Source organism: Chroicocephalus ridibundus, chromosome 1 (genome assembly GCF_963924245.1).
Source record: "Chroicocephalus ridibundus chromosome 1, bChrRid1.1, whole genome shotgun sequence".
Taxonomy (NCBI): Eukaryota; Metazoa; Chordata; class Aves; order Charadriiformes; family Laridae; genus Chroicocephalus; species Chroicocephalus ridibundus.
Window position 1 is genome coordinate 193,016,802 of NC_086284.1, and position 24,432 is coordinate 193,041,233.

The window sequence follows — 24,432 nt, forward strand, 5'->3', positions numbered from 1 at the left end:
TTAAACTCAGATGTAGGCATTGCCAGCGGGTGCTGATACAGCAACCACAACAGACCTAGCAATTCATTCCCTTTTTTTCTGGAGGCAAGGCAATTTTCAGGAACTAAAGAGAAGTTAGCAAACATTCAGCACAGTAACTTCTTATCTTTCTTCACTGTGTTATTGCTGTCCTAATTTTTCATTTTAGGTCTTAATATCTTTTTTTTTTCCATTTTTCAGTTCGTTTTTTAACAATGAACATCGTTCTTCTCTGAAAGTACTTTTTTTCCTTATTCCTGGGGCATTTTATTTGTGAGCGACTCTCTTTAAAACTTGTGGCCTTTAACTTATCTCATTCTGTTCTTGCCTATACACCTGTTTCATAAGGTGATCTTTTCATAGCAAAGTATACCATTAAAATATTGACAGAATAATTTGCCACTTTTCACATGCTGGGAAGTACTTTTCTGTTTCAAAAGCTTTTACAGAGTCTGCTGCTGCTTTGCATATCAGAACTGAATGTCTTACACTGCAGACGGTTTATTATAGTTGCCCATTTTCAAGAAATGTCATCAGAACTCTGATTTCTGTTACATTAAATTGATAAAAGGAAAAATGTTTCTGTGATTTCTTGTGGTTCCTTTAAATGGCATAAAGGCAGTCAGAATTTTCTGTCCTGATTGTTTGCTTAACACTGAAATATCAAGACTGTCAAGCTTTGTCGTTCCATTTCCTTTGCTTTATTCCAGAGGACTCATTAAGGCTCCAATGAAAAGTGTCCCCTGAGTTCTTTCAGGTTTCAATTGGCCAAAAAGATTGTCAAGAATTTGCCAGGCATCCTTTATACACTTGTTTTTCCCAGGTGTGTAAAACAGACCTGCAAGGTTGGAAGGTGAAGGGAGGGAAGAAGCAGGCAGAAGAAGGAAAGCCCATTATGTCTTATGCTTATGGTTGTGTCAGGAATGTCAACTCTGGTCTTGCAGGATATAAAATAGTAATACTAAAAAAGAATCCCAAACCCCTCAATTCTTCTTAGTCCCTTTTTTTGTACATTATAAAAACGCACATGAGGGCATAACCCATTTTTTCCCCTTTGTAAGTCACCTTCAACTTAAAAGAAAGCTTTTATAAACTGCGAGAGTTTGTCACAGTTTATTTTGGCAAAATTCAAAACTTGCTTTTTGTAATGTAGCCAAGATGATCCTTCTCTTTGATGTTGAAAGAATGAAACCACAGACCACTGATGCAAGTGAAAGGCACTGACCACTGTGAGATTAAGTCATAGGACAGTGAAAGCCGTACAGCAGTGAATATGGTATACCACTGACTTCAACATTAAAAAGAAAAATGAGCCTTTAGCAATGTTTGCAATGGAGTGCTATCTGATAATTTACAGTTAGAGTCTGATTGATGGAGGCCATTTCATGTTACCAAAAAAAGTCCCACAAGACAATTGTACATAATTTTGTTGGACTTTGGGCAGTCCATCTTTTTAAGTGGCTGTCCCTCAGGACTGTTTAGTCTGAGGCTGCTAAAGGTAGAATTAGACCAAAATAAACCAGAATAAAACATCCAAAACACTTCCTCAACCCATTTTTCTCAGATTTTAAGCATTCAGAAAAATAATACTTCAGCTCTTCTTGATGTGGTTGACAAAGTTAGTTAGCTTTTAGCCTTCTCTCCTAAAGGAATGAAGTTTATGTGGACACACTGTTGTATGCCTGGCTTTCTGTTAGTTGTCCTGACAACCTCAACAATAAGAAATCTTAAAGATGTGAATCCAGGTGTGAATCCAGAGACCGATCCAATATACGCTCAGGCTGTAGAAGCCAATGAAGTGTAAGGAGCCCCTTTATAAACATCAGAAGGACTCACAGGGACCAAAGCAGGTATTGCTCACCCAGGGGAAAAGTCTCTGTCAGAACTTAGTTGGACAGCAAAGTCAACCAACCACAAGATACAAACCCAGACACAACAGTGGTTCACTTATTCCAGTGCTCATGGAAAACTTTATAAACTCAAAATAAAACATTTCCAGTTGTGTTTAAGTGAAATACATAAAAAGCCAAAGCCTGGACTCACTGAAGTCAGGGCTAGGAAAAGTGAATCTGATGGCGCATCTGATTGATATCAGATGTACCTCAGCGGAGCTGTGACCAGTTAGCACTTCCTAATAATTTCCTTCAGTGAAGAGCTGGCTGTCACTTCAATGACAGCAAGGAGGAAACAGAACTGGCTTTGAATTAAAAGAAAAATTTGGAGTCATAGTAAAGGGGTTTTATTGCCTAAGTCAGGACAAGGATATCTGAGAGGTAGCTGCTGTGGAGGGTTTTGAATCACTGTTCAGGAATCTCCTCACCCACAATGAGGAGAAAACTGGATGCAGGCTTTTAGCAGAGTTTATTTGGTCACGGTTAGTCACTATCATCAGCCCTGGTGTGGTACTTCTCAAAGCAGAGGAGTACTTAGATGAGGAGACAAATGCTGCTTACTTCATTTGCAGACATGGTCCGGTAGTGTGCACTCTATCGTGGATTAAATGTGATTCTCCAAGTGAGAAAGATGAGTTGAGTTTAGCCGCGACAGTCTCAATTATACATTTGAATTGTCATTAGTTAGATTATGATCTTATGGGCTTTGTTTAGCCTTTCTGCGACTCCTACGTGCTAAACGATTGTGAGCTCAATTCTCCTCTGCTACCCAACTTCAATCACTATTGACTTCAATGGAAAAACACCTCTAAAAATGAAATCCAAATTCAGCTCTGTAAAGTTCCTGTGGTTTTGTTTCTTCTGCAGGTAAGTTCAGGTGAAAACCTAAAGTACTCCATTCACCTTACGGGAAAAGAGAAACCACAGACAGGCTTTTGCTACCATGTTCCCAACAAGTGTCCTAAAGCAAGACAAACTGGTCACCACTCCCATCAAATGAAGGCACAAACAGTTGGAAGAACATTAAATGAAAACAGAAGATCACCAAAACAAAAGATAAAGTGACAGTAAAATAAACACATGGTGATGCTTCTTTATTACCATCACACACATGATAGATGACTAAAATTGGGTTATGCTTATATTGTAATGGAAGCAAATAATTGCTGCCTTCTCTCAGGAAACCGCAAAGGCACTTATTGATCTGTCATCCTAAGGGTACGCCTAGGAATATTTAATAAAATAAACAGAGACAAATAACTCTTTTGAGGCCCCGTAACCGTAATATCCCACACCATTTGGCTTAAAAAATTTTTGGCAGGTTTAAAAATAACACCACATCTCTCTGATTAGGAAGGGTCGATGTAGCTTATTTAGATAATCTCACAGCATGGAGGAAATCTTTTTTATATTACAACTAGAATGTGCCTGAATATTTTCCCTAAAAGTCAGGCACCAGGATCCATTGAATTGGTTCAGTCATCTATTCCTCTGGAAACGCTATATCAAATGGCATACAGCACTCTGCCTGGCACATAGCCTGCGCCCATCTGTACGGATTTTGTGCAAGCTTCTCTATGGCTTCTGACGTCTTGGAAGAATAAGTGAAGAGGGACTGGGTGATGGGCGACGTGCACTGACACCCTTTAGAACAGGCTTAAACCACAGTAGTAAGGTGACAGGCTGCCTCCACCTTCCTGTTCCGTGCTCACTGCCTGCCTGCTGAACGCCCAGGTGGTACCCCGAGGGTCCCCGTTGTCCCCTGAACGATACAGCGCAAGGCAGGGTGTGCTCACCACCCAGCTCCCCTCCGCCACGAGGTACACGGCCATCTCTCCCCCTGGCCATGCAACACCTGACTGGGGCAAACAGCACGGCCTAAGGAGTTGCAGGAAGAGACTGAATTCCGGTTATGAAGGAGGCACAGGCATGGGTATGGGCGCAGATACGGGTATGAGCGTGTAGCGGGTATGGTATGAGCACAGGTATGGGTATGGGTATGGTTACCTCAGGCTGGGCCAGATCCAGCAGAGGTGTAACTAGAGAGGTAAGGGCTGTTCTGTCCCTGGGACGGGCCACGTGGACACCGTCACAAGGGAGTTCCCCAGAAAAAGGCAAGGCAAGGAAACTGGCAGGTCAGGGAGTTTCTTTGGAAAGTACCGCACCGCCCTGAGTGGTAAGTATCTTTGCAGACTCTTCTGAGCTCCAGAAACTATGGGGTCTGGGGGATGACCTGTTATTCAGTCCCTAAGTGCTGCAAAAACTAGAGAGAGTTCCCTTCTCCTGATCTCCTGTTAGAGGCCGGTCTCTGTCTGCCTCCCAGTGCTGCTGCTTGGTGTTTCATCATCTTCGCGATGAAAGCTGGATTTCTCTGTGAAAAAGTAGTATCCGTTAAACTACCATTTTCTGCAAAGGGCACTGCTTTATCAGCCAGACTTACTAATAATGTTCCATTTCCAGACTTTTTAATCAAATTCTTCCACTGAAGGCAGGGTTCCCTATTGGTTATTAGTGTGGAAGAGTGGCTTCGCTGCTTTTCTCTGGAATTGGACAGAAATAATTTCAGGCAGAAAGTAAAGTTATTCTTTTTTTAACATGGATATCTAGATTCTCTGGTCATGTGTTTTTTGTGTCTCTGAGTTTCAGAAGGCCTTTAAATAACACTGAAGACTAGAACTGGACATGGCATAATTTTCTTATCCTATGTAACTTTGCAAATTTGAAAGCCTTTACAGTCTCACAAGAAGAGATGTCTAAAATGTAGACTAGCAGGTATGCCGCATTAAGGACACTCACTAGAGATGTGTAATATTCAGATCTAAGCCTCTTTTTCTGGGTTAAGACCAAATTCTAAGTGTCTTTTGCCCCAGATTAAGTTCCTGTCTAGTCTGCTGATGGCTATTCTGCAATGAGACCGTGTCAGCCCCTCTTGAAAGAGCAGCTTGGATTTCTTTGTAAACAATTCCATGTTCCAGAGAAAGAGAAGCTGATTCTGCAGTGCAGTGCATGCAGATCTAAGTCCTGGATTCATCCCACCTGGCTTTGGTAGGTAGTTGAGACATCTAAGTAAGTAATGAATTTTCCTCAGGTTCTGCTGCCAAGCGATGGAGAGACACATAAATCCTGACAAAGCAGACATCTGCCTTCCAGCTCACTCAGCACCAACCTTACCTCAGCAGTTTCTCTACTTACTCTACTTGATCTGACTCAGGACCACATATTGCTGTCATTATTGCTCACTAAAGCAACAGTAGGTAATTACTATCCAGGAGAGTGCTGCGTTACTCAAACTTTCTAGGTGGCATGTGGGTTTCTGATCTCAGACAGCTTTTGCATCAGAGTGGAATTACTCCTCATTTCCAAACATACGAGTAAAACCAGTCAAATCCCACAGTAAACAATAAAAAAAATACTGCTAAGGAAGAATTTACATGGCATAAATGGTTCAGAAAACAAGTGTAGGTCACAAAGAAATTTACTTGCGCTGTCTATGCAGTGGGTGAAAACAATGACATGTTAGAGGAGGAATGATCTTGGGGAAGTGATAATACACAGCCTGTGGAAATTGGGGCAAATTGCATTATTTTCTCCCGCTTTCTGGACTCCTTTCTATCCCACACATCTCTTGCACCACTGTTTTGGCTAGACATGCAGTCGTTGTGCAATTGTTATCTTGGAATAAGAGTCCGCACACTCAGCATTATCTTAGGATAACTGGTCTACTTGGAATTCACAGCTTTTCTATTTCATCACAGCTTCTGTGTCAATAAGGACTTCTATGAAAAATGCACCTGATGTGCACTACAAACGTACAGCAAAACTGCTTTTATCAACAAATCAAACTGCTTTTATCAACAAATCTCCCATGCATTATTTTATTCCTTCAAAATGTGTAATTAGTCAGCACCTCTCCTTTGATAATCTGTATACTGAGTTAAATGTTAAATTAATATAAGGGAAATCAGCAAAATACGAAGATTACTTAGGTCCATTTTATCTGCTGAATCAATAGGATTTACTTAGTGCTAATGCACTAACCAGATTATGAGAACTAATGCAGCACTCTTCAATGACAAAAGCAAATAACTCTTTGAATGATCTCGACAATAGAACATGTAATCATCTTAATTTGTATTAACTAATTACATTTAACATGGATGTCTTTTTACCTATTACCTTAAGTGGGGCATCAGTACAGTAACTTCCTTCCCCCCTCTCATTTTAGCAGTGAAGCAAATCAAAGCAACAAGTATTAAGAGTTAGTGGGATGATACTGTGTAAAATTTTACATCAATGGAGTTCTTTAAAAAATTTCTCTCTGAGTCATAAAAAATCTGTGTAATCTTTCCATCGACTTCAGCGAGTTCTAGATCAAGTCCTCGAAGTTGAAAGTGTAGCTTAAAGGTAATTAATCCTTCAGTGATTCCCTTTAAATTGTTCCTTATTTTGCAACAAGTAGTATTTTGAAGGGCCGGTTTCCTGTGTAACTCGACCATTTCCAGGCAGTAGCAACACGTAGTAGTGGCCACTGAGCAGTGAGGATTGCTTGATTGTTTCCATCTGAAAGGACTGTTTCCAGTTGCTTGCTTTTTCTTCAAGTCTCCTACTTTGCAGTTGATATGTGAAAAGTTTGTTCTCAGAAAGGGAACATACTTCTCCTGTATTTTATAAAAAAAACCCCTTTGAATTGCTTTCAAATACATGAGGAATATTGGGAAGAGGAGGAAGGAAGAAGAGGGAAACGATTCTTTACTTAAAACAAAAAGAGGAAGAAACTCTTTTACCTTTTAGAGTAAAGCTTTAGTGCCTCAGCAGAAGTTCTTAGAAACAGGAGAAGCCAGTCCTCTGCCACAGGCACGTTCAGTTCTCCCTGAACTTTGGGCTGAGTACACAGCGCCTACACCATCCTTCTGTCTTTTACTGGTCAAGAAGAAACCAGAAGCACGGTGGATCTGCTTCTATGGGAATTGTTTATCACATCTTGTTTGTGTCCACTGGCAAAATTGAGCTGTTCCATTTATTATTCTGTTTTTCCCTTCCTTAGGATTACAAGAAGTGATTGGTAACGGTGTCTGGTGCTACTGTGCAGAAATCTGTTTTACAAAAGCACGTAGCATTTTGAATACTGTGTTTTCAAATACTTTTCTCTTTTGATGTGACTTCTGAGTGATTTCTGAACGTGGAGTTCTGGGGAAGAACAAGTTAGTTGTTTGACAAAATGGGGCTTGAAGAAGAAAGAGTAATTCAGCATACCTAGTACCTATCACGGCCACATTAACGTGGGAATTACCTGTCTTTCTGTGCTGTGAGAGCAGCAGGTGGGGTGCGCACTGCGTATCCCCAGCAAACCGCTCTAATCTAGCTTCCCTGTCGTCTCTACAGCAAATAATAGCTGACTCATCCATTTGGGAATACCTCTTTCTGAGGACTTACTGACCCTATCGATACGACTATGTGCAATAGTTCAATACGGAAGACCCAATCTTTTAATTGATAATATTTGATAAAGGAAGTGAAATGGGAAACTATGAATGCAATGCAATCTTGGTGCCTAGAAGGAATGCTATTTGTGTGCCTTTGGCCTGTTATTGAGCAGTACCTGTGACTAGTACACATGTACGGACAGCCCTATTTAGTTACCCACAGTTGCTTCTCTTGGAAGTGCAGCAGCACATTTTGGGAATCACGCTGAAGTGACGCTGACCCAGCGGGTGAGGAGTCTCACTGTGGACTTGCAGTTGATCGTGTTGGCAAAAGCCAACATGCTACATCCAAAGAATTTCTGTTTCTCATGTTCTTCAGTTCTGGCTGGCTTCTCTTCTGTCTGTTGTATAGCGCTGGAGTTTGTTCACAAGAGATTCTTTTCTGGTCAATTACTTCCAAAAAATAAATGTGTCCATATTTTTTTCCATGTATCATCATTGAATGTGCTCATAACCGTAAAGAATTCAGACACCCTGTGACAGTTGTGTATAGTGAGAGCAGTAAATGTGACTATGATTTTTTAGAATTGCTCGTAGTAAAATCTTGTCCATTTCACAAACTTTCTGTCTTGCAAATTGCAGAGGAAAAATATTTCTTTGTGATAGCACAGTAGAAAGCTATTTATGTATTTCTCCTCTTCTCCATTATGCTTTATTCAGTCTGACCAGCTATGGCATGAAACCACGTGAGAGAGGAGGAGGGATATTGTGCCTTTGCTAAGGGAACTGACAGAAGAAGGCATGAAGTGAACCGAGTCTGTAAATGTGCCAGAAGCCACAAAGTTTGTCCTGGTTATTTTTCTCCTCTCCCCATTTTGTCAAAGAGCTGTAAGTACAGGGATCTTAGTAGTCATCTCTGAGTCCAGAGTTAAAAAAAAAGGTATGCGACAGCTGGGAAGATTTATGAGGTTTATGAAATTTAAGGAGTAATTCCTTTCAAAGATAACGATGACAGACAGGCTAAATTTATAATGTCCCTCACATTTATTTACAGGGGACTGGGAAACAGAAAATACAGGTTCTAACTCCAGCCCTCTTACAGACCTCCAGCATCGCGCCGATCAAGTCACTCATCCTCTTTAGGCAACACCCTGGCTTCACTGAGGTATTGGGGCCAGAATTTCCCTTCGTGTGTTTCACATGGAGAGAAGCCATGATCAGATGCACTTCTCACCTGCAGAGAAATACTGCAAACTACCCAGAAAATTCAAATGTATTACAGAACAGCAAAACTGTGTTGGCTAAAAATACACAAGAAAATTTAGAGTGGAAAATCTGATAAGGTTCTTTTGTGTTCCTCACAGTTACTCTTCCTGTTCAGAGTCTGCTGTTCACATAAATTCTTCACCATTATGTGCTCGATTCCAGTAAGACACACTCCTGAAAACTGCAGTTTTATTATTCATCTTAATTCACTGACCTCCACAACAGAAGAGATAAGCAACTCATACACTGTCTCCGCTTTTAATCGGCTTGGGAATCAATTTGTTATGTAGAGTCATCTATTCATTCACTCTACAGCAGTTTCTCTGTAAAAGGATTTTTGCCATTTGCAGATACCAGGATCCAGCTCATTTAGCAGTAGCCCATTTCCCCCTGCTCTATGTTGTGCCATAGAAATGCTCGAAGGAGAAACATTTTTGGCACTTCTAGGTGCCGACTTCTCTTGAGGGAGACTCCGAGGATACACAGCAGAAAACAGAAGTTGATACTTAGGAGTCTGATTGCTGACAGCCAACAAGTTAAAAGTCATATAAACAAACCAGCAGGAAAGACTCCTGATTATTCCTACTTTCACTCGAGTTCTCCTTCATAACTGTAGTATTTTACAATCGACACTAGGAAATTTTACCTAGTTACTTTCAGACCATTTCTCCAATTTGTCAAATTAAATTTTAATTTTAATGATTCCCTCCAAATCGCTCACAAGACGGAATTAGATGATCTGCAGTTATTAAGTCATTAATTTCTACTTTATTCAAGACATTAAACGTAATATCAAGACAGTACACATAATATCACTTGCTAATTGAGCACTGCACTTAACTAAGAAGAACAGGTTTTGGCCAGGTCTAGAGGGACGAGCCTGGAGGAGCGTTTCTCCAGACTGCAGTTGCTGCAAATTAACAGAAAAGCTCCCTAGAAGTTTTTGGTTAAAATTTTGATTTATTTTTTTTTTCCCTGAGTCCAGCTATTCAGACTAGAGACTAGACTCTATGATCACTTCTATTCTGACACTAACCTAACTGAGTATTTTTTTGAGATTGTCATTAGGGGCTTTAAAATCTCCTCCCCACTTTGCACTTCTGGCTTCAAATGTGCAACTCTGTCCGAAATACTATGTTTATGCTGACTGAATATGATATATAAATTATCAGTTAACTGCCAAACAGCGACAGCTCCTAATAGCCCAGCTCAATGATGTTTAGAGACTTTTTTGGCACGTTCTTCTTCTGTGGACCGAATCCAGGCTAAATTCCGAAATACCACAACTTCCCCCCTGTGAACAAATAAGATAGCGTTGGTTATCTCCTACCCTTCTGGACACGGCCGAAAGGCAGGATTTGCCCACACCTCATTGCATTCCAGTGTCACACCTACACCAGCTTCACAAAGCCCTCGCTATGAGTCACATGCGCACAATTGGCACCTCTCGTCCTACCAGAGAAGCAATATAGCCCAGCCCAAGCACTTACCCGCTCTCTAATCGCCCGTTTCAATAGTTGTGTGATTTGTCACTGGAACTTGGCATAATATCCAGAGTGCATCATCTGACATCAGTTATTTTTCCACATTGACAGCCAAATGGATACTTACGTGTACACTGAGAGAGAGGGAGGGAGGGAGAGATTCAGGCTTCAAAGAGTTAATTTAAAGCAGCTTCTTTGCTGAAGTTTTCTGTGTTATCAATCTTCCTTGAGTTTTCTAAGTAGCCTTTTAATCTCTGCATTTCTACTCAGAGATCAAAGCCTTCCTATTTCTTAAACAGCTAACCTTACATTATGGTTAAGCCTTGAAGCGCCAGGTTTTGTAAGAGAGCCATATGTGGCGCAGTCTGCAGGTTCTTGGGCAGATACCCAAAATTACAACATCTCTGAGGAAGGCTGCGCTGACTTTGTGGCTGAACCGACTTTGGGGAAGCTAGGAAAGGTGTTGGGGCAAGCAGGAAGATCTAGCCACTTGGTAAAAAGAACTCGAACGGGGTGTCATGAGGCGTGTCAGGATGTTCAAATTGTGTCGAGATGACTACACAGGAGGAAGTACTTTTTTAAGGTTAGCACAGAAACATCTCTCCCCAAAGTCATTTGCTTATGGAAAAATAGGAGTTACAGCAAAGAGCAGAGATCCCAAGTTGGGGGAGGGTAAATTCAGAAATCTGGCTTATTTCAAAAAGCATGAAAACTGTACATCTTTCTGCACTTGAACTATTCATACTCATTGTATGAGTAATCTTTGCACAGATGTTTCAGAAATACTTTTAGAATGGATAGGATATGAGTGCAAAGGACAAGCTCTTAGCTTGTTTGGTGGCCAAAGCAAAGGAAAGCTACATTTGTCCCTTGTTGATCAGTCAAAAATATTTAGTGTATACAATGAATGTTCAGTGTGCCTATTGCAAAGCATTAGTTCAGTTCCTGCTGAGCAAAACACACCATACTTTAACAGTTAATACCAAAACTAATACAGCAAACACTTTAGCATGTGGATAACCAAACTGTTAAGTCACTGCTGCATCAGATCTAATGTGGAAGCCTTCTTTCTGTGTCGTTAGGCAGTGCACAGAGATTTCAGTTGCTCTTGTTTGGTCTTACACAGGTTTTTACCTAAACGATACAGTAAATTGACGGAGCATCCAGAGAAAAGCTGGCACCACTGCTGGCTGCAGCTCCTAGGGACCATAGAAAACTTCTCCCGCCAGTGCTGTTGCTGTGTACAGTTCAGAAACGTTACGATTCGACAGCAAAGGACTGAGCTATTAGGTTGAACATTTTGCTCATAGTATTTTCAATGCCTTATTTTTTTCTCCAGATTTCACCAGAGTTAAGCCCGTGAGAAATTCTTCGTTCATTGCTTTCTTTCTCATAGTACTTTGGTTATAGGTAGTAGAAGGAAAACCATCTGAATCAAGAAAATAAGAAAATAGAATTTTACTCCTACTTATTCTTTAAGGCTGTGATCCGGATCTATTGAATTTAGTGGAAAGACTCTGACTGTCTTTAAGAGGTTTAATTCAAGCTTGTTAAAAAAATTTTAAAACGTGTGTAAAATCAAACATAACGAATCAATAAAAAAATTAGGAAAAATGAAGCTCTCTATTGATTTCAACAGAGGGAACCACCATAAGATCCTTTATCATCTCCCTACATATTTATTCATAAAGTATGTCACAGTGGGAACTTGCTAGATGACTTCCAAATTTAAACTGGTTAGGGATCCTTTAGGGGGTTCCTGGTTATTATCTGTACGATCTCACCAAAACAGATGATGTAGTATCAATAGTAATGGCATTATCAGTTAATAGATTACTATTGAATTGTCAGGACAGCAGGTTATATTCTTCTCTGGAGATAACTTAAAGTGTATTGTTCAAGAATTTTTCCAATGAAAATTAAAAACATGTAATCTTTATTCCCAAAGTGAAAGAGAAAATCCTGCAAATGCAGCAACTATTATAGTACACGCAAGACATATAGAGATTGGACAAAATACTGCATGAGCCATAGTTGATCAATATAATAGCCTAAGTAATTATAAAAAGCTGGCTTCCCCATAGTTTCATTTATATATACAATCAGAAACATATTTTTCCTGGCTTATCTCCCTTTTCTCTTTCTCCATCTTTTTCTCCCCTTTTCTGTCTTATCACTGAAAAAGGTGTTGAAAAGAGAATAGAAAGAGACGAATACAGGAAATTGTTATTTTAATGCAAAAAAAGGTTTAAAAAATTGCAACATTTTTAGACAATCATTTTCTAGGAATCACTGTTTTAGAAGCAGGTGTGTTGCTGGGCAGGCTCTGCAGTCAAAGAATTCTGAGATCCTTGGAGAAGCAGCATTACGGAAGTCACTTAAGAGGAAGGATACCTTGATATACGGGCTTATACACATACCATCTGGTTAAATAAAAACCCTATGTCTTACTCCTAATAGACAGGATTAAAAAAAAAAAGTTAAAAGAAACATTCCCGTAACATTAAGAAGTCGTTGCCTTCCTCGTGGAACATCATAACTGATGAAGCAATTAAGTTTGAAACATTTTAAAATACTTTTGGTCAAATGCATTTGTGCTAAATGACTTCACTCTGACAAAGATCTATTCCTACTCGTAAAGACAGTACTCATCTGTACTTCATTTTCTAACAGGCTTTTTCAAGAAACGCTTCATACTGCAGAGCACAAGATGATGAATATCGCTTAGAAGTTACGACTCCTTTGCAGAGGGTTGACTTGTTCATGGGACAGTTCAACAGTGTCCTGTTAACTTCGATATCTGTCTTCACCAAAGGCAACCTCACCGTTGCTAATCTGGGAACGTCAGAGGGCCGCTTCATGCAGGTAACTATTACTATGACACCTTCACAATAAAAAAAAAACAGACCGGAGTTTAGCAGGTGGTGAAAAGTGAGGAGCAGTGTTACCCCAGTTGAGCAGGGCATTAGAAAATTGAAATTGCTGAGTAAAATAAGAGCTTCTGGAATATAAACAAAGTGCCTAATAGAGCATTCAGCATTTTAAGTGTTTATATGGACTTTGTGGTGAGAAGCAATGGTTGTGGAGTAAATTCCACCATGATCTCCACTTAGTCCAGCTGGCTCAGTTCACAGAGCAGTTTTGGTCCATACAAACTAGATTTCTTTCAAAGGAAACTAAACTGACAGCTCAGTCTTGGATACACATCAAATATGCTCCAACCCCAGCTGGGGCAGGAAGGTCCAAAACAGTGATTGATTCTTCAAACAGCTTCTGATATACACTTCATATGGTCATTTGGTCTAGAAGATCAGATTAAACCTAATTAAAATTCCGAGACAGGTTATAGTGTAGAAGAAGGAGCCTCAGCATTAGCTATTTCTATATACTGATGCACTCCTCTGGCACCAAATTACTTGCTAATGTACCCATAGCCTATGACTCACAGCTGTAGAATTGAGATTAGCTCCTCCTCCACCTACTTTCAAGTTTCTCTGAGATTTTCAGGCTCTTGCTCATTCTTTTCTCACTGTTCTTTTGGACAGCAATTCTTCCTGTTCTAAATCAGATTTTCCATAATAAGTGGTAAATCACCCTCCTGAGAAGTCTGTCTCCCTCCACCGAGTACATAACTAATCTAGACAGGTAGATTACACTACATGACTTCTTTGTGGGTGACTAACAAAATAATTCTAACTCACAGGGCCAACAATCTTTTAAAAACTTGGCAGTCAAACTCAAGCATCAGAAGACAAAATACTTTGAAAGCACCAAGGGCTTCCTTTATTCTCCCATCTTATTTCAAGTGCAGTCATCCTGCAGTGGTCAGCCTGGAGAGCCTGGCTTCTCCAGCTGCCACAGGGTCCAGCCTGGATGTGCATCTCAGCCTGGATCCCTCTTGCACCCAAGGACCTGCGTCCTTTTACTCTGCCAGTATTATCTGTCTTCTGGTGGGCTTCCTGAAGTATTGGCAGTCTTTGGCTCTTCTTGCTCCGCAGGCTGCAGAGTTATCAAAGTTAGTAGTGTTGTGTCCCAAACATCAGTACCTGAAACCTGATGAGATTTGCCGTCATGAGCTGCTGTGACCTTCCAGCTTTCCCATTTCCCAAAGGCTTCCATTAGAAAACACTTGGGCCTTTGCACCATTTCACGAAAGTCTTTGTGTGGTGTAAGTCATCAGATAAGATTAACTAACAAGCCTTCCCTTTCTTCTCTCCCTTCTCCTCATTCTGTGTCCTTGCCGCATAGTAAGTGGGATTATATATTGGCCATAGTATTTGTTAACCCAGTCTTGGCACCCTTTTTGGACAAAGGGAATCCTATACCTCCATTTATATCTTCTGCACAGACTGGACTCAGAACCTGCCCCACAATGCAAAATCCATAATGCTCCTACAGGGAGGGAGGTCAAAGCGATTTACCGTAAAGGACTGATGAAAAACTGGAGAAAGTCATATTTCTCTTTCCCCCTAAAAGACAGGAATTTAACAAAATGCTCAGGGACAACCCTGCCAGTTTTACCTGAACTTCCCGTGATGACCTTGGTAGCTCGAAGCTGCGGTTTGTCTTCAGTGCAGGAAAGGCAAATGCTAAGAGCTATGCACTGAGCACAGGAGCAACCTACGCTCTGCTCTTAAATGTAGATACTGGTTCACACAGTGAAAATAAGCAATTTGTTTAACCTTTCTGAAGCCATTTCCTTATCTACAAAATACAGTTAATAACAACTACTGCTTTACTCATAGCATTTCTTCTGGGCTGTCACAAAGCTTTTAGGGAGGTTTGGTGGAAAGAGCAAGGCAGCATTATTTTTATTTGCAACATTCTTTAAATTATTCATTCAAGTCCTGCACCACACACTTCATTCAGACATTTGCCCAACTCAAGGAACAATTAAAATATTTCCAGAATACATTTCCCATTCCAGGTTCAGTTACAGATCAAAAGAAAGGCTATTGTGTAAACTGCACATTGCCATTAGCAGAAATATTCTCATCATTGAATTAGATTGGCTTGAGCTACAGGGGGAAGTCATCATTGGGCTCATATTGTAATAAGTAGGAACTCTTTCTTTGAGGGTTTAGTGAAATCAGCAGGAGAATAAGCATATTGACTACCTTTAATGACGCTACCTTCAAATAAAAAGGTCAGTGTTTGTTTTGCCTTTAAATGATCTTGAAAGTGATAGTAGGTCTGTAGGATACAGAAGACACAGCTTTTTGCAGAATTTGATGTTCACTTGCATTAAATCGTTTTTTTTCACTAGCAGTTATCTAGGAAGTGCTTTCAAACATGTTCATTAGCAAATGTCCAACTAAAGCAGATTTGCAGTGTTTCTATGGAAATATAGCTATTAAATGCAATGAGATGGAGATCATTAAAAATTGAGCTATTAAACGACCATTAGTGAAGTAAAATGGGTTAAAAAAAATCAGGATAATCTAACAATGACTTAATTAATCAAAAAGAAAACCACTAACAATTGCCCACGTTTTTTAGTGAAGAAATGTAATGATGTTCTTTTTTACTTCATTCACAAATCTACTGGAACATATTGCAAAGAATCCTCAGGCTGTCACTTATTTCGCACCTCACTTTTGCACAGTCATTTGCACTCATATTTTTAACTCTTTGTACTTGCAAATATTGAATTTTCCTTTGCAATGTCCTTGTAACTTGTAGCTATTCAGAGCTGACTGTATCCCTTCAGACATAGGTATGTTTCCAGAGAAAATTAGTTGCAAAATTCTACCTGTCAGGGAACCTGTTTTATAGCTGGTTGTATTGTATTCGTATCTTGCAAACGTATTTTCATGCCAGCTATTTAAAAGCAAAAGAAAAAAATATTCACATATAGGTTTCTAAAATTAGAAAATAAGCTCAGCCCTTCCAGTGAATCCAGTTCATCTTGCATCCTCTTTGAAATACCAGACCTTACCATATTTAGACAATTTAGTTTGTGACATAAATTTCAGCACTAACAGTCATCCATGAGATTAAAAGAAATAGTCCTACAGTACTTCTCTCTCTGACAACCGCACCCTGAAGTGCCCAAATATGAAACAGCTTCGTGGAAGTAATGAACTTTTAATTTGCATTTTTGCTGTATTAATTTAGGTCTTCCTTTAATTGTTATGAAACATTTTGGGGAAAAAAAATGTTTAAAACATAGTGGTCATGTCACCTAAATTGAATTGAAGCTTCAAGCCTGAATGAGGTGCAGCAGCAAGCTGCCGATGCTCAACCCAAGAGAAATTTCTTTGAAAATGTTTCTCATATTCTCCCATTATACTTCATATCATAAAATCGTAGAATACCAGGGTGGAAGGGACCTCAAGGATCATCTGGTCCAACCGTCTTGGCAAAAGCACGGTCTAGACAAGATGGTCCAGCACCCTGTGCAATGATGGGGAATCCACCACCTCCCTGGGGAGATTATTCCAATGGGAAGTGGTGGATTCCACTTGCTTTTACTTGCTTATACTTGATCAGCAGCCAGCCGCTTAATTCTCCTTCTTTACCTTCTTTACTTTTTCTTGCAGTCTTTCCATCTCCTTTTGCACTTTATTCTGCTTATCACTCTCTGCCTTCCTGCTGACCCCTCATCTCTGACCCTGTTTCCATCTCCATCCATTTTTCTCTCTTTACGACACAACTACAACACAGCACTGCTGCACAAGACAACAGAAGGTTTAACATGTAGTTTCTGAGAGCAAAGTTCTTCCTTCTGTAGATGATGGCTACCTGATTATGGGGGTTTGATCTATTTAGAACCGTATCACAATGAATAGTTCCTGTCTTTACAAGTGGTTCCGCTGAAGCTTATGGCATCACCCATCAAAACTGTGCTAATGACCCAACTCAGAATATAGCCTGTATTTTGCTTATTTTAAAAAAGCCATCTGGGAGCCAGTAATACTCAGAATGCAAAAGAAGGTGTGCTTTATCCAACCAAGGTATAGTCACTTCTTGTTTGCCATTTGTGCTTTTAGTTCGATTAAAGAGAATTATTCACTTAAACAGCTCTGGAAAGCTCTAACACTGGAAAGGAAATACAGCCTCCTTCACTAAATGTTTATTGTTTTTCAGCCAAAATCGAAAACTAAAATCAAATCGATCTGGATGGTCCAAATACAGAAGATTCATGAGTTCTTTTAAGGAGGATAATTGGGGCCAGGAGGTGAATTCCAAAGCTCTCCTGGAGAGTAATTGCAGCCCATTGACATACTGAGCATGTTTTGGCTGCATCAGAAATGTTAAATCTGTATTTGGCCATGAATAGATTGGAGTTTGTAGTTTACCAAATATTGTGGAGTTTCTGTTACAAAACAGAGCAGTAATAATTTTTCTAAGACAGCTGACATGCATGAGACGGAAAAGAAAAATGGTTTTACTTCCTTCCTAAGCTGGAGCCTGACAACAAGCTTTTTTTTCCCTCCTCCTTTTTTTTTCTGTTGAGAAGTTGCAGCTGTTTCGGCCTTTCTTATTGTGCTTGTTTTCAGAGTGTGACTGGGAACACAGGCTGAAAGTACAGCTGTTGGGTGCAAAGTGAATCAGGTATTTCACAGTGGTTATTTGATTAGAAAACAGCACCCAGTCACACTGCTATAGCTGGGGAATCAGATTTTCAGCTGGGGTGAAGCAGCCTTAGTCCGCTCAAGCCAAAAAAGCTACGCTGAGAATACAACTCGCAAGTGGAAAAGTCACTTTCATTACCAACCAATTTTGGGGAAATTACAGCTTGTCAAAAAAAAACCACCCCATGGTATATTGAGATAAAATATCTTCTGTTCTTGCTCAGTTCCAAGGTGATTTTTTTTTTTTTTTGCCTGGAGCTTGGTATTATTTCAGAGAGTGACTTTTGAGTGATGAAGAAAAGTGCAAAGTTCTTCAGGAAGGGGAAATCTTTCTGATAGCTCTGGGGAGAGTGGGATATGGGAAGGTTTTACAAGATTTATTCTGAAAAACTCACATTTGGTCTGGCCTTAACAATGAACAAGAGACCGATGCCCTTGACGTATGCAGAGGCTGATTTTTGGCATAAAGCTATTTTCGGAAGCAGAATACTGCATGTGGCCCCCACACTGAAGTTGGCCTCTCCGAGGTAAAGCCCAAGCAAATGCACTGCTTGTTGGTGACCTTCTTGAGGAAGAGAGGGAGAGAGAAGTTTTCACTGTACGTTTTACAACTGCTACGGGCAACGACTCTCTTTAGATGCAATTTTCGCAGCAGGGCCATCTCATTCTTCTGACTATACCAGAGAAACTCGGTACACGGTGGGGCATCTCTGGGGTGAGGAGCTCCCCCATGCGCCTTCTCATCTCCATGGGGCAGCAGGACATCCATCCTGTTGGTTCTGGAGGTAAGGAAAGGGTCTTCCCATGGGCATACATACACCCTCAGATGCCGTCAGCCACATGCTGGCTGCAGTCCTGTCCAATCTACTTGGACATATGCCAGCTGTAGCTGAGAAGCCAAGTGTTAGCAAAACATGGTCACGCACTGTCATGTCTGAACAGATTCTGGACTGAAAATGGCTTAGGGCACAAGAACCAAAGCGTGATGGCATAGATAGGCCTCGTTGGAGTAGAGCACGTCACACAACAGGGCACTCACCCTCCTCAGGGCCTCTCTGCGCTTGTTAGACATGAAGCAATACAGAATAATAATTAACCTTATTCAAGGGACCCATTATATCCCGGTGTTTTTAAACCAGATTTTTAGCTAAGAAAAGATGTATGGGGTTAGAATAAAGGTTCAAGAAGCAGAGTTTCCTGTCTCTGACAGGGGCTAAGATGGATAAGGGAGAGGTATGAGGCAAGTAAAAGCACACACTGATACCTCGCCCAGTACCCTCCTGCTTCTGGCACTCAGTGGCCCAGAGATTCCCTGAGCTGGAAATCGCACCCATATCTGGTATTTAATAGTCCTTTATGGACATCTTTTCCCTTAATTTTGCGTATTGTTTTTTTAAATTATTTGCTATTTTGTCCTCCATGGTACACTGTGACAATGACTTCCATAATTTCATTCTGCTTTGAATGGTGAAGAGCTTCCCTTGGTGTTTCCTTAACCTGCTGCCTTATCATTTCATTTGGTACCCCTGGTTCTGCCTGATGAGGAATAGGGACGGGGCTCTGGCTCTCACAGATCAGTAGTTTGGGAAATTTTCACACGCTGAGCACAAACCTGTTGGCTTTCACATTCAAATAGACAGAACACTTGATAGTCAAACTCGTTTCCCAGGAATACGTATGATTAAAACCAAATACCACCACCACCAAACTTTAACACACATCTCATTTCCCTGAAAAGAGAGAAATTAGCATGTGTCATAGCTGCTTTCATAGATTACGTGCCAGGGAACATAATGCATGCTACAGAAATTAGTATAGACAAAAATAATCACATCTGCTTTTTATTTGTAACTGCAGTCAAGGCTTGGAGAAAATTGTCCCAGAATTCAGCAAGAAGAGAGCCAAGCCTTCAGCGTTGCTCTCCTCTTGCGAACAGCAAAGTGGCCAGGCCTCGCCGCTGCAGGAATCGAGGCTCAAAGCCATGGGGCCTGTCAGCAAAATGAGTTGGTGCAGAACAAAGAAGTAGAGAGCTTTGCATCTTTCAGCATGGTCATTCAAATTGAGTTTATACCATTGTATACTGGAAGCCATTTCTACCTTCGAATTGATCAAACTTCTTTTGATCTAGTTCCTGTCCCACTTGACAAACGTAGTCGTAACAAAACCCACCAGTCCAAGTGGCAAGCCATGTTGGAAGCAAGCGCGAGGAGGTCAAGAAATACGTGAGCATGGACCTCAAACCTTACAGAGCCAGAAGGAGGAAAGAGTGGTGGGATGCCCGTGGAGCCATTGCAAAGGTTGTCCTCAGTGCCCACTGCTGCCCTGCCTCTGTGGTCCAGCAAGTCAATACTGGCAGTCTGACCTATTTAAATGCAAACTACGCGCACATGCATTTGTAGGAATATGAATAGCTGCAGTCCTTCCCACTTTATCATTTTTAAACCAACAGAAAAGTGTGGCAAACTCTTGATAGGTAACATTTTCATATCTATAGATCAACTTTTAACAGTTTTATAATAGCAGTCCTTTCTGTGGCAGAAAATGTATCTTGATGCTCCCAGAAAAAAAAAAAATCAAATATTGCATAATGCACAATCCATATAGTCAAATTAAAATTAACACCTGGTGCCAAATAACTGTTTTGAGAGCACACGTGTTTTAATATTCAGTTTGAGTAGAAGAGCTTACACCTTTCAGAGGAGATCCATTATACTCTCCATGGATTAGAATGATATACAGCATTTAGAGAGCTACATATGTGCCCTTTGCAAGGCTACACTTCATATCCCAGGGCATTTGAGGCGTTACACAATAAAGTTAACCCTGAGCCTTTCTCTGCTGGGTAATGGCCTACACCTGCCAGACATCTAGGGAAAAATAACAATATGATACTTAGATGGGATTGCTTTTAGAAGGCCTCTCATTTTTGCAGAAGATATTTCAACATGCAGACAGTAACATTTGTAATTCAATCCTGATGACTAGCAGAACTGAGCATCAGAATGATTTTTAAAAGAAGCTGTTGCATGCTGTTTTTCAACTTAAGTTATTACAGTCTGAATTTGCCATATTATGCATAAACGAACCTGGAGTCAAGTCTTCTTACTTAACATTAATACTAATTGATGGCAATGAAAGAATATTTAAATGAATTACTTTAATGTTGATGGACCTAAGTGATCACTGACTTCCAGTATAAAGGATATATTAATTAATGTATTCATTAATTAACTGTTGGCTGTTATCATCATGGAAGTACTTTGGGCTATGCTGAAAGACCACGTACTTTGCTTTTCTGGTAAATAGAGGGACATAAATATTGTGTTTGCTTTGAGAAGGATGTCTGGGGTTGTAGTTGCTGATAATGAATGTGATTCTCAGGAGGGTTATTCATAAGAACATCAGAAGAGCCACACAGGCTTAAACGAAGGGTCCATCTAGTTCAGTGCGCTGTCTCCAGCAGGGGTGGCAACTGGATGCCAAAGGACCCAGGCAACATATGTAATACCTTCTGCTTCAAGCCTCCAACTATTTTGCATTCTGGGGATTTCCTGAGCTATTGGGTTTTGTCTGCTTAGCTCTTTCCATGTATATGTGGAGTTTCCCTTTGAATGTGTATTCCTCCTGCATTCACGTCCGTTGGCAAGGAGTCTCATAGGTCATCACATATTCCTGGGAAGTCTTACTCTTTTGTTTGCTTTGAACCTGACTCTTGCTTTTGTATTTTGATGGTGTTTGGTACTTTTATTAGAAGAGAGTAAATGATCAGTGTCTACCCACTCAAAATTTTGTATGCCTTTTTCATAGCATTTGCATACCTACCCTGCTCAGTCATTGATCATTACAGCCTTTTGATCATCTTTGTTACCCTTCTCTGAACGTTTTCCCATTTTAACATACTCTTTTTATCATGAGGCAGCCAGAACTGTATGGAGAATTCAAAGTTCAGGCAAGCCATGAATTTGTATGACATCGGCATGTTTTCTGATATGTTCTCTAATCCTTTTCTCATAATTCCTAAGTTTTTATTTGGGGTGGGGTTTTTTTGTTTGACTGCTGCTGAGCAGTGAGATGATGCTTTCATGGAACTATCTATCATATACCGCTTTAAATTAATCTTCTTTGTTGTATTACACCTGCTGTTTTATTGCCTTGACATGCTGTCTTGTAAAGTCCTTCTGACATCCTTCATAGTCCGTCCTCATCCTTATCACCTTGAATACCTTCAGATCATCAGCAAACTTTGTCACTGGACTGTTCAGCCACTTTTCCAACTCCTTTAGGGGTATGTTGAACAGTGTGGATCCCAGCACAGGCACCGTGCAGAACACCTCTGGTGACTCCTCGCCGTGACAAGGACAGACCATTTACTGCTAACATCTGTGTGTTCTCTTTTAGTCAGTTATTTATCAGTGCAAGACCTCCCCTCTCTCCTAACTGCTTGAGTGCAGGCACATAGATATACTTTCATTTCTCTTATGCTCTGGAGAAATTAAATTAATTATTATTTATTGATTACCTAAATTAATTATCTAATTATATGATCTGGTTATTAATTATTAAAATGTAAAAAACAACCACCACCACCACCCCGCAAAAAAAACCCCAAACAACCAAAAAAACTCCAAACCAGCACTTTATAGTCATTGTAAAGAGAAATCCTTCTGTAGTAGTGAACCATTTCCATGGTGGTGTGTCCACGGTAGATTAAAGCCACGCTGTATGCATACCAGCCCAGTCCCAAGCAATAAAAATCAGAGGTTTCTGAGAACGATGCTGGAGTCCTAAACGGCCTCTTCTTCCTGCTGTAGAAGCTGTCTTCAGATTGCCTTTTTCTTCAGGATTATGGTGGATAAGGGTAAGATAGAATTTCAAGGACTGGGCTGATGCATGCAAAAACCACACAGTTATATAGACCAAAAAGAGCATTTTTGCATCTAGTATCTGTTACGGCAGCACTGTAGGCTGGTAGATTAGTTCTAAGCAAACCCCAAACTTTTATTCTGCAGTCCCAAATGAGTTAGGAAGTGTAATTTGAGCGCCCTTTATGTCATGAGGTCAAAGTCTATTCACTCGGGCTTTGAGCAGGTGATTTGACTATCAGCCTCAGGAAAATAAAGGTCGGTCAGTGTTTAAAGTACCAAATAATTTTTCCACGATTGTAGAGATGGGGTCCAAATTTTCGTGTATTGCTCTGAGGTTGCAACGCAGATGTGTTTAAAGGGTTAATGCTGTGGCTCAATCAGAAAGAATGCTTGGCAATAAGAGGAAGCCTGGATTAATGATAGAAAAGAATTCTTAGCATTTTATAGCAGTGGGTATTCGAGATGAGACATGGCTAATGATCAACTAAAAAGGTATTTGCAGCTGTGGTGCTACCTCTCCCCGTAATGCCAACATTAATCAAGCTTTTTTCATGCAGCTTTGCAGTCCATTCTATTTTTCATTGTCCTGAATATAAAAACAGAGCTCATGCCCTAATATACTGAGTCAGAGACCATACTTCTGTGTCACCGAAAATGATCAGACCTTATTGATTTCTAAAAGCTGCACTTTCTGTGCTGTGAAACAAACTCATCGCAAAGTCTTTAACAAAGCCAGTTTCATTGTAAAGGAAAAAAAACCCTCTTGTAACTCCTAACTAAATGCCTCTGGGATGTGAGCACTTATCGCCATATAAACTGCTCATATATTTTATTTTAGTCTTGAATTACAACAAAACATCAGCTGTAATTACAGCATCTCTAAGTCTAGTTTTGGAGTCAGCCATCTTGTTGAAAGACCTTGGCAGTGCGAAAAGCCAGTGAAATCGTGTAAGTCAATGTCGTAGCTGTTCTGTTGCTGCCTTCGGAGTCAGAAGAAAAGCTTCATTATAGTGAAAAATTAAACATTTGACATACAAGTTATTTCCAGAATGGCTTCGATCTTCTTAAATAATGAGCCCCATTGAATCTCAACTTCTCAGCAAAAGTCGATTATCTAAATTCCTTAAGTAAACTACACATGATGCAGCTTTTGAAACACGAACATGATCTTCCCTTATGTAAACAATGCTCTGCCTTTGTTGCCTGATGCTATCGCATTTGGGCGCGCATCCCTCTGGATTGCAGGCCCAAGCCTATAAAATCTCGCTATCGAATATCCACCCCAATCTGCAGATGCTTTATGCCTGTGCTTAACAGCCATGACTCATCCCATTAAAGTCAACAGAGTTACAGTAGTAAAGTTAAGCGTGCGTTTGCAGGAATGGGCCCAAATTCTCAGAAGTATTTAGGTAACTCAAGATGCAGAGATGACTAGTGGGGGAATTTCGTACTGGTGTGACTAATCTCCCTAAGATCTCCTAAAATCAATAGAGAGAGAGAGGAGGGCTCTTGCAAAGGGGCAGCAGGACAACTAAATTAGGCTCCTGTTTTGGACCGTCTTCCAAAGCAGCTTTGTCCCAGACACCCGGCTCCTGCAGAAATCAGCGGGAGCCAGACCTTGAGGTGCCTAGCCATGTCTTCCAAGGAACTTGGCTGCAGCAATAACCACGTCGCCAGCGCTGGGCATCGAGCTCCGTGTACTTGTGTCTCTGTCGTGCTGCTCACAGCGACGACCTGCCCCTGCCATAGTTCTGCGCTCCAATGGCCCCACGTGCACCAGGGCCAGATACTGTTGACAGGGTAAAGTTTACTTTTCAAACTGAAGGACCAAAGTGAAAATAAACGGAAATATCTTTGACTTTTGAAGGCCCAGAGTTCTAAGATTCTTTTGAATAGACGTTGGAGAT

General features: G+C 40.5%; 1 protein-coding gene across 4 annotated transcripts in view; it reads left to right on the plus strand.

The window, feature by feature from the left end:
* The window catches only part of MET (MET proto-oncogene, receptor tyrosine kinase), a 93,018-nt gene that overhangs the window by 22,486 nt on the left and 46,100 nt on the right, over positions 1-24,432 (plus strand). For all 4 annotated transcript variants that reach the window (XM_063323234.1, XM_063323232.1, XM_063323231.1 and 1 more), the window contains one exon: positions 12,757-12,948. In XM_063323234.1, coding sequence (XP_063179304.1) covers positions 12,757-12,948 — 192 coding nt within the window. The remainder of the gene's footprint in view (positions 1-12,756; positions 12,949-24,432) is intronic.